The sequence below is a fragment of the Maniola hyperantus genome, chromosome 1 (genome assembly GCF_902806685.2).
Source record: "Maniola hyperantus chromosome 1, iAphHyp1.2, whole genome shotgun sequence".
Classification (NCBI taxonomy): Eukaryota; Metazoa; Arthropoda; class Insecta; order Lepidoptera; family Nymphalidae; genus Maniola; species Maniola hyperantus.
Window position 1 is genome coordinate 40,853 of NC_048536.1, and position 13,214 is coordinate 54,066.

Consider the following 13,214-nt stretch of genomic DNA (forward strand, 5'->3'; position numbering starts at 1 on the left):
CGTACATACATTCACGTGTAACAACAAGTTATTTTAGGGTTCCGTATCTCAAAAGGAAAAACCGGCCAAGTGCGAGTCAGGCTCGCGCAATGAGGGTTCCGTACTACAGTCGTATTTTTTCGACATTTTGCACGATAATTCAAAAACTATGATGTACTTACTCGATTGACGTACTTAAAAATATGTAGGCTCGCCGCCATTTAATTGTAAACACTTTGCTCATTGAACATCGCGTCATCGTCCCCACCGTCATTGTGAGATTATAAAATGAGATACGCAGTGTGTCACGAGACATTATTCGTGTGGCTCTTGCCGAGGGCACTTCTCAGTGGATACTATGTGTATCGTACTGTAGGTTTTATTATTATCATTGTTGTTGTGACCTAATGTGGTTTCAGTTGTTAAAGGTTCAGTACTAGGTTGTGGAAAGTGACGTGATTGTGTGAATGATGGTATAGTGTGTGTTGAATAGCTCGACACTGTCGTAGAACATTGTCAGATATGACAATATGACGAAATCGTGATTTTGACACGAATCGCTTTTATAAACAATTTCCTTTCACACAGGAAAAAATTAGAAAAAAATACTCAGTAGTTTTGGAAATATTCAATAGAACAAAGCAGTATTTGAATATCATTCCGAAGAAAAAGATTACTTGTAAAGAAGCGCCGTTATCGCTTGCTTGTCAAATCACGCTTGCGCCGGCGGATCGTCAGTTGCGATGTTGTTAGATGGAAAACAATCGCGTTACAAAGGTTTTTTAGAAATAGCTAATTCTTGTATTGTTAAGCTAATTTTGACATAATAAGGATTTAACATCGAAATAATAAAAAACTACGTCGTATAATGTGAAACGACATTTTTCTACAGAATTCAAAAAAATCAAATTTACGCATTTTAAAACTTTATTATGACGATTACTACATACTATGCTTTATACCTGGAAGTTTTCAAGCTTTTTATTTTTGTATATTTTTTGTGTCGTATGTTATCGTAGCGTTGTTTTTGTTCGAAATTTAATTAATTTATTTAGATCGGTTGAGCATATATGACATTGTACTTCGGAACGGTGACAAATTTTTTTTGTCGTGTATTTTGAACTGACTGTATTCTTGGACATATTTTCACATACGCTTTTGTTCGGAATTTTGAAATGTTAATAACACCCTTTTTAATTGATATTTTTTTTTAAATTTGTTGTTTTTATATTTTTATGACTCAGTTTTATAATCTACCACTAAATTTGTTATGATATTGTAGATTCTAAAGTAGATGGATCTAAATCATTTCTACTACCAGATGCGAAAAACCTCGCATTTAACTGAAGGATTATAATACAAACACATAGGAACACATAGGAAGGAGGATTTAAAACAAGAGTGAATAGGCACCTTCTAGGCAAACGCGTCCCATCTTAGGCCACATCATCACTTCCCATCAGGTGTGATCGTGGTCAAGCGTGCGCTTATAATAAATAAATAAAAAGGGATGTGTGACAAGAAGTTTTGGAAGATAACACTGTAAATTTGAACCCCATTCATGTCAACCCCGTGGAATACAGCTGATGCTAACACCAGTTTTGAAAATTCTCTACCCGTCGATCGTTGTCAAAGATTTTGGAAACACTGTTGTGGCCACACCTGAATCTCCAATAACTATTCCAACCCTTATGCCTTCACTAACTAATAGTAACAGCAGCTGTAATCACTTGTTTTGTGCAGATCACGATCACTAGCTTGATGCAATATCGTCTTCTCCTAATACTGTAAGCAATACTTGTAGATCTTTGTCTGGATTATATACTACCTGTGCTCCGTCTCCGGGGCGAAAAGAACGTAAGAAATCTAAGAAATCCTAGTCGGAGGTTAAGAAAAAGTTATACTAATTTCAAAAAGGGGCAGGTTGTCGCTGAAAAAGTCATGGGTGCACCTTGCAAATGTTACAAATGTGTGGATAGAATTACTTATGAAAAAAGATTAGACTGTTTTACAAGATTTTGGAGTCTAGTCGAGAAAACATTGGGGGGTTTGTTGTATTTACCCGTAAGCTGGTAAAGAATTAATGATGTCTCAATAAAGACCAATCAAATTTGTGTAAATTCACCTACATATACTATTTACTACACCTCCTCGACCTCCTACGTCTGATTCTAGTATGTTGCTGTATGTCAAACAATGTTCTTGAACTAATTGATTGTCAAGACAGCTCAGATGAATAACTTTTATAGTCTCGTATTGTTTTTTATAGTAATAATAGATACATTTTTTAAATATTAAGTAAATTTGATTACTGACCGTATAATATTTTTTATAAGACTGTTCACTTAACCGATTCCTAACATGTAGATAGTGGTTCCTAACTTAGATGGACAGGTAACAAAATATGGTTAAGGTTTTTAAAATTTTGATCATAATTAGTATTCTTGGCCTGTCCCATTTATGATTGATGAATTATTATTAACATTTTAACATAATGTTCATTTCATTTTTATTACCATGATATTTAATTAGTAATAACGTTTTAAATAATCTCATTTTTTGTGATTCTGATTTGTTTTATGAACCCATAGCGGTATCTTTTATAGATTTATATATATATTTTAAACCTTTAATTATAATAATATATAAAACAGGTTATAAAAGTTGGTTTTGGTTTTTTATTCCAGTATTAAATGCTAGGAAATTTACATTTTATTTTTATTTTGAGCTAACCATGTGTTAAAATAATGAAATAAAACCTATCCTCCATTCATAAAAACACTATTCTAGCCAGAGATAAATAAAACAATTGCTAATATTAAAATAATAGTACAACTTTTTTGAAAAGGTGCCAGTTTTTTTATCAAAGGGGTGTATCAAAATTTAACATACAACATCATCTTCTTATGTTATTCCGTAGAAAAATGTGGCATGTTTACATAAGTGAACGCATTTTCCGTAGAAAAACATCGTATTGTAACACGAAGCGTCCTATCTATCGCAGAACAACGTCGGATATCAACATAAATGGACTATTTCTTTAAAAAATAGATATAATTTACTGGTAATTGTCTATAAACAAGCCCTAATATGATGACAAAGGCTATTTGTAAGTTATTATTCATTAAAGTAACTAGGAAATGAAATATGCAGAAAAATCCGAGTTCAAAACTTTAAACTGCTCTCCTGTAAAACTAACATTTCGTAGAAGTGACTTTGTTCTATGACAGTGTCGAGCTGTTTATCTGGTAAGTCCTTCTTGTATCGTTCCAATTTGTATTAGACAAACGTGATTGTTGTAGTTGAAGTAAATTGAACTAAGTGTGTATTAAATCACACACTGTATTACAGGAGAATCTCTGTATTTACAATAATTAATTGTGTCACACTCTGTACTTATACAAATCATTACAATAATTTCTTAACGGAATAAACAAACTGTCACGTGCGCTCGATCAGACTGACGTCCCACACGCCAGCGCGCCCCCCTTCGCCCAAGCTCGGCTACCGCCGACAACGGCCGAAGCGCCATCGGTACCGTCGTAGCGACGCGGCGCGTCACATCGGCCATCCTGCAAAGTGAATACCACCAGGGTATTCACAACGTGTATTAGTGGAGAATACAATGCTTAAATTATTATGTAATTGAATAGATTTGACCAGATCAGACTGAAAGTCAGATATCCAAATTTCCAGAAGATCTATAAGATCTTGCGTAGGTATCTACAATGTCTGCTTCACTATCAGAATCTTTGCTTTTGCATGACAGTAATGTATCAGAAGCAGCTACCGCTACAAACATGTTGTAGCCTTTCATTCCTTTTACACTCTGAAATTGATATCGATCATCCTAGAATTACCTAACCTGCGTTACTTTGTATGTCGTAACATAAATTTGATCTATCTTGTGATTGACCCCAGTATCGGAATTAGCGGAATGATTATGCCACAAATCATATTCTCTATTGTTTCCTTCCTTTCCTGCTTCTTTCCTGTCTTCATTACATTTAGTCCTTATATACAGCTGTTGCTTCCTCATATTTTACTCGCACTGTTCCTTTTTGAGGTGCTGTCTTCTGCAGAGTTTCTCATTTCCGGAACTGAATTCTCCTTTTGGGTGAACATGAATTCATAATATGGCGTGAATTTTTGTCGTATCTTAAACAGTTTGATTGATTCAGATAACTAATTCAGGAGCTGCGCTGTCCCATAATGTTGGTTCCTGAGCACTAGCTCTTATCGCATCTAATGGCCTCCTGTTTAGTCGTTCAGCTTGATCGTTGGCCCGTGGAGCAGCAATAACGTGTGATGAATCCTATGCGTTGTACAGAAAGCTTTAAAATATCGATTGGATACAGAAAGCCTTTGGTTGGAGATATTATTCAGTTATATGGGTATATTCTGCTAAACGTTTTACCCTAACTTCTCTTTCTCAAACAACTACTTTAAACAGGCACTCACATATTATCTTTATAATACTTGTCATGCGGTAAAAACAGTGGTCGGTCTTATCTAACAGTAGTATGTATAGTATCTCTTAGCAGTCTTAGCCCAACACGACCTACGGCGGCATCATGAAACATCTTCATCTGAATCACCATCGAGCATCCTTAGGCACGGCAAATCGTTCACTATTTAATGTATTCCCTTAAATGCGTCTCTCTGACACATGCAAATCTCTGACAAAATAACGACATTAATGTTTTTTCAGTTCAAATTTGATTATAGATGGACTGAAGTTTTTCATCTTGGAGCTGGGCTAACAGAAATCAGTCTTCAGCATTTATCGCAGCTGAGATCCTAGAAATTGGATTCCGATGTAGTGCATCGACATATTTTATACTAGTTTCTAGCCTAAGATTCACCTCCATAACATAATCCTGAATCTGGAACCACTAACGTACAATTCTTAGTACTAAGTCTCGTTTGGAACAGCTAAACAATCAGTTATGTCTTTGATATTATGTCAGAAATGTGACTCCAGTTATGTAGATTCTGAAGCGTTTTAATAAGTCTACACCTGGGCTATCTTTGTAAGAGAATACTTACAATACCAATTTCACTCGCATTCGTAATCGTATGTATTTCTGTTTCATACTTAAGATTATACAATGCCAAAACCAGTTCCAGTACAAAATTTCAGCTCTTTACCCTCAATATTAAAAAAAATCTTAAACTCCATAGCAAAATCTTAAACTCAATATCAAAATCTTAAGATTCAATTTCATTGTGGCATTCTTAGCCAAGGTTGTCAAACAACATACATAGTTCCATCGTGGCACTCATAACTAAATTCATCATCAAATATAATACAATACAATTTAGAAATACCAAATCAATGGAATGTTTAGTACCTACGGCACATATAATTGCATTCGCAGCATACAGCTGACACATGCTGGCTGAGTTTCCTGTGGGCTCTTCTTAGACCTAGGCGCGTTTGGAACCCTCACAGCTTTAGTTTTAAGTTCATGTAATCCACCACTACACCATTGTATTGCAAATTCAGCAATTGACAATCACAAAGTCTGTTAACTACAATAATACTCAATTTGAATAAAGGATTTAAGTTTGAGTTGAATAACTGCGCTCGTGGAATATATATATTTTCTTTTCTTCTTCTTAACTAAGATAACCGGTGAGGAAAAGTTTATCTACAATACATTAATTATTCCTGATCTTATTATTCACAGAACCTTAACCTTAGCCCGCACTATATGCAGTTCGGTCTTAGCAAGCCTATATGTTTTGCGAAAGACTGGTGTCGAAGAAGTCAATTCACTTTTCATTTCGTATAAATTATTTGGTCCAAGATCTTTCGTGTCAGCCGCGAAACAATCTCCATATTCCAGAAGCAATTCATAGTCTACACTGATTCTGTCATGCTTATTCACCAATTTTGAATTCGGAGAATTCTGATTCACAACCTTGCGAGCTCGAAGGTATGCAACCATCTGTTCTAGTGCTAGGTCATATTATATTTATTTAAATACGTATTTCTCTATGAAGTAGAAAATTGTTTTTTGAAATGTTCTGCAGTCTGTTCTGGTAAAATCAGTTCAAAAAAATACCAAATAAGGTTCAAACTGAGATAGAAAATAAAATCTACAGCATCATGGTATCAGAATCAGAATCTAAAATTTTCAGACAATAGGTACACGTAATACACAGTTCATAAAACAGAATGTAACTAAACAGCATAATAAATAGCATGAGTCGAAGTTGAAAGCGATTAGTTTCAGTTTCATAAATATGTGTTTCGTGTCTGAGGCAGAATCAGATAAAATAAATGTACAAATGTTATATTTTGCAATGTCCTGACGGGGCTTCATGTTGTAATATTGTAATATTATATATTTTATGATGTAAAACATGAATGCAAATAAATAAAGAATAAATAAAATCAGCATCAGAAACAGAATTGGAATCAGAATCGGAATCTGAGGTGACAGAACAGGAGAGGGAAAAGATTAGAACCGGTTGGTATGAGGATTGGTTCCGGATAAAATCGGCATCAGATAAGAATCGATATCGGATCAGGATCGGTATCGCATCTGAATCAGTATCAGATCAGAATCGGTGTCGAAACTGTATCGGTATTGCATCATAGTCAGTATCAGATCTTAACGATATGTGATTGTATCCAGTATCGCATTAGTATCGATATCGCATCAGTATCGGTATCGGATAGGAATCAGTTTCAGATCAGATTTGGTATTGGATCAGGATTTGTATCGTGTCATAGTCAGCATCAGATCATAACGATGTCGGATTATATCCAGTATCACATCAGTATCGGTATCGTATAGGAATCAGTATCAGATCAGAATCGGTATTGGATCAGGAGCGATATATTATCAAGAGTCAATATTAGATCAGAATGATATAGGATTAAATCCAGTATCGCATCAGTGTCGGTATCAGGTAGTTATCAGTATCAGAACAGAATCGGTATCGGATCTGGATCGGCATAGCATCAGAATTAGTCAGAATAGGTCGGAAGGATATCGGATAATATCCAGTATTGCATCAGAATTAGTATCAGATTAGAATGATATCGGATAATATTATGCAGTATCATATCAGAATCAGTATCAGGTCAGAACGACATCGGATAACACTCGGTATTGCACCAGAATCAGTATCAGGTCAGAACAAAATTCTAGTATAAAAACTGCATTGCTTGCATATCATGGACATGTTGCCTCACTGTTACGCTATGGTCTTGTCTTATGGGGTAACTCTGTAAACGCTGATAAGGTATTTATAAGACAAAAAGCATGCTTGAGGTCCATTTGTGGTGCGAATATGATGGACAGCTGCCGGCCTTTATTTAAATGTCACGGCATACTCCCCTTACCTAGTCTCTATATTTTAGAAATATGTTTACTTGTTAAAAAAAATCCAGGATTATTCTTGGCTAATGAGGTCAATCCAAACTTGAAAAGCAGAAGAAGGAATAATAAAATTCAGCTACCTCACACGAGGATAAGTCTTTTTTCTAAAAGCGCATACTACATGGCAATAAAAACTTATAACAAGCTACCCGAAGTGATAAAAAACACGCCTAGTATACTACATTTCAAGCGGAAACTACATGATCTTCTTTTAAACAAAATGTATTACAAAATTAATGACTATTTCATGGATAAAAATTTATAATATAATTGATGAATTTGGACTCTTATATGCGCTGACAAACTATGCTTTTGTTCTGCTTCTTTTAAATGACTGGTTTATATTCTGTAATCACTGTATATTTTATTTTGTTTTTAACTACGACATGGAAATCCTTATTTTATTTTATCTGATTGAGTAATGTTTAAATTTATGATTTCGTAAATGTAATGAACTAGAAAAAAAAATTTGATGTAATTGTAATATTCTTTAACCATTTGCACACCAGGATCTGGTAGAATGTGTCAGGCAACTCAACTGATGTAACACCTACATGTACCCACATTCCAGCGAATAAACGTTTATTTATTATTTATTATTTATTTAACGATATCGAGTAATATCCGGTATTGCATCAGAATCAGTATCAGGTCAGCACGATATCGGATAATAACCAGTATCGCATCAGAATCAGTATCAGGTCAGAACGATATCGGATAATATCCGGTATTGCATCAGAAATCAGAATCAGTACCAGGTCAGAACGATATCGGATAATAACCAGTATCGCATCAGAATCAGTATCAGGTCAGCAGGATATCGGATAATGACCAGTATCGCATCAGAATCAGTATCAGGTCAGAACGATATCGGATAATATCCGGTATTGCATCAGAATCAGTATCAGGTCAGCAGGATATCGGATAATGACCAGTATCGCATCAGAAATCAGAATCAGTACCAGGTCAGAACGATATCGGATAATAACCAGTATCGCATCAGAATCAGTATCAGGTCAGAACGATATCGAATAATATCTGGTATCACATCAGGATCAGTATCAGATCAGAGTGATATCTGATAAGATCCGGTATCGCATCAGTATCGGTCGATACCGATACTGATGCGATACCGGATCTTATCAGATCCTGATATGATAATATATATATATGATATATGATATATATATGATGATATGATATGGATTCTGTTCGGAATTCGGATGCTGATCCGATGGATCAGCATCCGAATTCCGAACAGAATTTCAGATTAGTCAGAATCAGAACAGACAGATAATTCAGATACAGAAAACAGAAGCTCAAGGCCAACAGACAGATTAAATGAAATAAAAAAATTACGCACCTAAGTTTTCTCGGCCCGAAAAGGACTCAACTCGTCACCCTCGACCCCTGCTGTCTTGTCTTCGCCAGTTTACATGGTACAGCACGTGTAATTAATTCGCCTTTCTGCCATAATACATCCTATTGTCCATATTAATAAACTCTGAGGTCGCCAGTTGTTCCAGTTCATAAAGTTGCCGGTACAGCAAAATACTTGACAAGATTTAAAACTTTAGTGTCGTACACACACCATCATTATTTGTATTTCAGAATTCCCTTTGAAATAATTACAGATTGACCTAAAGTATGTTCACATCAGCTGGAGGCCTTAAGTGTGTCACTACGGCTGCAGTGTCATATCTGTTAATCTGTCGATTAAACTGTTTTGACCCATGGCTGGTACAGAATCACCGGCAAATTCCTTTTAACATTGTATCTGCCGTTATCTATTTCTTGTAAATCTAGTAATAAACCCTTCTTTCTAGCATCTAACTATTTGAACATATCAGCGTATTTAGAACTTCTAGGAAACACCTTCACACACAAAGACTTTCATTTCTTCGAGTAAAATCACTCAACTAAACGATTAAACCATAACGGTGATTGGCCCGCCAAGGGAGTTTGTATTATCACTATTTTTCGTAGTCTTTCCATTTAATGAATTGTATCCAGCCAGTTTTTTCCGCGTTCTATTCACGTTACATTATTGTCAGGATCAAACGTAGGTAGTCGAGAAAAACTTCTCAATTATTTTCTTCACTTTCTTTGTTATTCGTTGATCACTTCATTTTTGGGTCCTATTTACATAATACCACTTCTGAATATTAAATCACACACTGTATTACAGGAGAATCTCTGTATTTACAATAATTAATTGTGTCACACTCTGTACTTATACAAATCATTACAATAATTTCTTAACGGAATAAACAAACTGTCACGTGCGCTCGATCAGACTGACGTCCCACACGCCAGCGCGCCCCCCTTCGCCCAAGCTCGGCTACCGCCGACAACGGCCGAAGCGCCATCGGTACCGTCGTAGCGACGCGGCGCGTCACATGTGGTGTGCTAGGTTAGCTGGTTGGTCTGGGGCCGGTATGGGGATGGTTGGAGCCGGTCGCTAGGTAGGGACTTAGCTGGTGTTAGTTAGCATTGCCTAGTCTCATAAGAGACGTTGTTATCATGACTCATTATTGACGGTAGGTTAATAGTTGAGGGTAGTCTGTGATATCTCTCGTAGTGTGCAAGAATGATGTTAGTATGCCCACGAAGGCTCGGTTAATCTAAAGGTTGTAATCCTGACGTATCTGGTTAACCATTACCTAAGGTTACTTTTGTTGGTTTAGTCTTCAATCTCGATCATAATAACATACTTCTGGTGCTGACGAGCCTACAAATAAATAAAAAACAGATTTTTATTTATTTTTATGTATCATCATAGTTTTTGAATTATCCAGCAAAATGTTGAAAAAATACGACTATAGCACGGAACCCTCATTGCGCGAGCCTGACTCGCACTTAGCCGGTTTTTTTTTACTTTGTAGTTGTTTTGGAAGTCGGTTTATTTTATTTTAAGCTTTTCAGTGTAAGTACTCATTGCTTAGGAGTTCAGTACCTTTCAGCATCAGGATTGAAGAGTTGGGACTTGGAGTTCAACAACAAAGTCTACGCTCGGCATTCACAATGTTATTCGTGAATCTGTATGGGTTACACAAGTCGATAGATGGCGTTGTCTCAGAGCGCGGCGAGCTCCTTCTTGACGAGCGCCGCGAACTCAGCGGCTGCGTCGGCGAGGTCGCGGTCGTCGGGCGCGGACGACGCCGACGCCGCCACGCTGCCCTCCTCCGCCTGCCGCTGCCGCAGCCGCAGCTCGCGCAGCCGCGACTCCAGGATGCGCTCCCGCCGGCTCTCGCGCTCCAGCACCGCCGTGAGCAGCGCCTTGTCGTTCTTGTCGGACTGCGCCAGGCTCGGCGCCAGCTCCACCAGGTACACGTGGCCGGCGCCGCTGCCGCACGCCGCCAGCGCGCCCTGCGACACGCGACACTGCAGGCCCCGCGCACGCACACACGCGCCGCGCGTCGCTCGCACTCACCCCGTCGTGGAACTGCACGCGCAGCAGCGGCTCGGCGCACACCTGCACGGCGAGCGCGGGCGCGTGCTGGCGCCGCAGCAGGTCCCACGCTGCCAGCCGCCCGTCGCCCTGCAGCGCCAGCAGCAGCGACAGCCTGCAACACGTCAGCGCTGAGTCAGCCGCGCCCCGCGCCCCGCGCCCCGCGCCCCACGCCGCGCCCCCCTCACCTCGTGGGGCTCCAGGTGGCGGCGGTGACGCGCTGGCGCAGCGGCGGCGACCACAGCACGGCGGACTCGCGGCACTCCTCGCTGAACACGCGCACGGTCCAGTCGCCCACGGTCAGGAAGTTCTTCAGGAAGCCGGGGTTGCGCTCCAGCGAGCGCACGGGGCCCAAGTGCGCCTCCAGCTGCGGACAGAACACGAGGCGTGGCAACAGCGGTGCGGGCCGAGTGCTGCGACGTCCGCTCGCGCCGCGCTCACCTTCAGCGGCAACTTCTCCGCGGGCGTCTTCCCCTTGCGGTTGCCGCCGATGACGAGCCCGTCCTCGGTGCCCGCCATGAAGCGCGTCGGGATCGTGGGCTCGTACTCCAGCACGCTGACGCCGTGCGCGCGGCTCGCGCTCTGCGCGCCGCTCGCCGACTCCACCACGTCCAGGATCATCTCGTCGGTGGGCGCGCTCATAGCGCGCGTGTCCCACCACTTGCAGACGCCGTCGGGCGCGCCCGAGAACAGCTCCCGGCCGGACTTGGAGCTGACGAACAGCACGCTGTGCACCGGGCCGCGGTGCGCCACGTGCGGCGCGCTGAGCGCGACGGGTGCGCCCCCGCGGCGCAGGTCCCACACGGCCACCTGCCCGCTGGCCAGCCCGCCCGCCAGCACGTCGGCGCGGCGCGGGCTGAACTGCAGCGCGAGCAGCGGCGCGGGCGGCAGCAGCGCGGCGGCGGGCGCGGCGGCGCGCTGCACGTCCCACACGCACGCGTCGAGCGGCGCGCGCGGCGCCAGGTGGAAGTCCACGTCGGCGTAGGCCACGGCGAAGCGCGCGCCGCCCTCGCGCTGCCAGCTGAGGGCGGCGACGGGCCGGCCGCGCCCCACGCCCGCGGCCGGGTCGCGGTACACGTTGACGGTGCGACAGCCGGCGCGCTCCACGGGCGACGCGGCCGGCAGCTCGGCGTAGTACGCGCGGAACAGGTCCACCGCATTGTTCTGCATCATGTAGTGTTCCATCCGCTGAAAGTGCGAAAGGAATCTTGTATGGGAAGTCGACGAGTACCGAAACACACGAGCCGCACTCACCGCCGACAGCGACATGACGCAGTGGATGTAAGGCTCGTCCTTCTCCACCTTCCTCCGATACCGCTGCGTGGCCTCAGGGTCCAGCACGTTGACGTCTTTCGGCCAGCCTCCTTCCGCGTGATTCGCTCCGCTCGTCGTGTACTCGGCTCTTAAGAAAATTAGAAAAAAATCGTTACATCATCGGAGAAATCGCAGAACGTACAGATGACGTATCGCTGTGGGAGACTCCCAGCGTGACGCGCGAGAGGACAGTATCACCTGAGGGTGTTGACGGCGTGCTGCGAGTGGCGCGGCGCGTGCTGCGCGGGCTGGTGCACGGGGTTGCGCAGCATGTAGTCGCGCTGCAGCGGCGGCGCGGCGGCGACGCTGTCGCACAGCTCGGGGCCCTGCTCGCAGAACAGCGGCTGGCGCCCGAACGAGCTGCGCTTCTTCCTGTACAGGATCTCCATCGTCAGCTCAGGGACGCTACTTCTGACACACTGTCTTGAAGTACTTTTATGTCGTTAAGGCTTTTATTTAGTTTCAAATCTTAAAGAGAACGAGATTATTAAAATACATCGATCTATACAAATATAAGATATTTAAAATATTATGTAAACAAACAGAAAAACTCACAGGAACAACTCGATGTCAATGTCAGTAATAATGTGAAAAGTAACATTTTATAAAATAGGATCGTTGTGCCAGCAACACATCTCGCATGTTGCTGATGTGTAGAGCTGAGAGCGAGGCAATGAGCTCCTCTCATGTTGCTGATGTGTGGAGCTGAGAGCGAGGCAATGAGCTCCTCTCATGTTGCTGATGTGTGGAGCTGAGAGCGAGGCAATGAGCTCCTCTCATGTTGCTGATGTGTGGAGCTGAGAGCGAGGCAATGAGCTCCTCTCATGTTGCTGATGTGTGGAGCTGAGAGCGAGGCAATGAGCTCCTCTCATGTTGCTGATGTGTGGAGCTGAGAGCGAGGCAATGAGCTCCTCTCATGTTGCTGATGTGTGGAGCTGAGAGCGAGGCAATGAGCTCCTCTCATGTTGCTGATGTGTGGAGCTGAGAGCGAGGCAATGAGCTCCTCTCATGTTGCTGATGTGTGGAGCTGAGAGCGAGGCAATGAGCTCCTCTCATGTTGCTGATGTGTGGAG

The 13,214-nt window shown here is 42.1% G+C and overlaps 1 protein-coding gene across 1 annotated transcript in view; it reads right to left on the reverse strand.

The window, feature by feature from the left end:
• Positions 1 to 12,530, reverse strand: part of LOC117982741 (uncharacterized) — a 29,306-nt gene extending 16,776 nt beyond the window's left edge. Inside the window, exons 1-5 of the mRNA XM_069501960.1 lie at positions 12,340 to 12,530; positions 12,069 to 12,229; positions 11,269 to 12,015; positions 11,016 to 11,194; positions 10,810 to 10,942 (exon numbers count right to left, since the gene is read on the reverse strand). Coding sequence (XP_069358061.1) covers positions 10,810 to 10,942; positions 11,016 to 11,194; positions 11,269 to 12,015; positions 12,069 to 12,229; positions 12,340 to 12,530 — 1,411 coding nt within the window. The remainder of the gene's footprint in view (positions 1 to 10,809; positions 10,943 to 11,015; positions 11,195 to 11,268; positions 12,016 to 12,068; positions 12,230 to 12,339) is intronic.
• Positions 12,531 to 13,214: the final 684 nt, after the last annotated feature.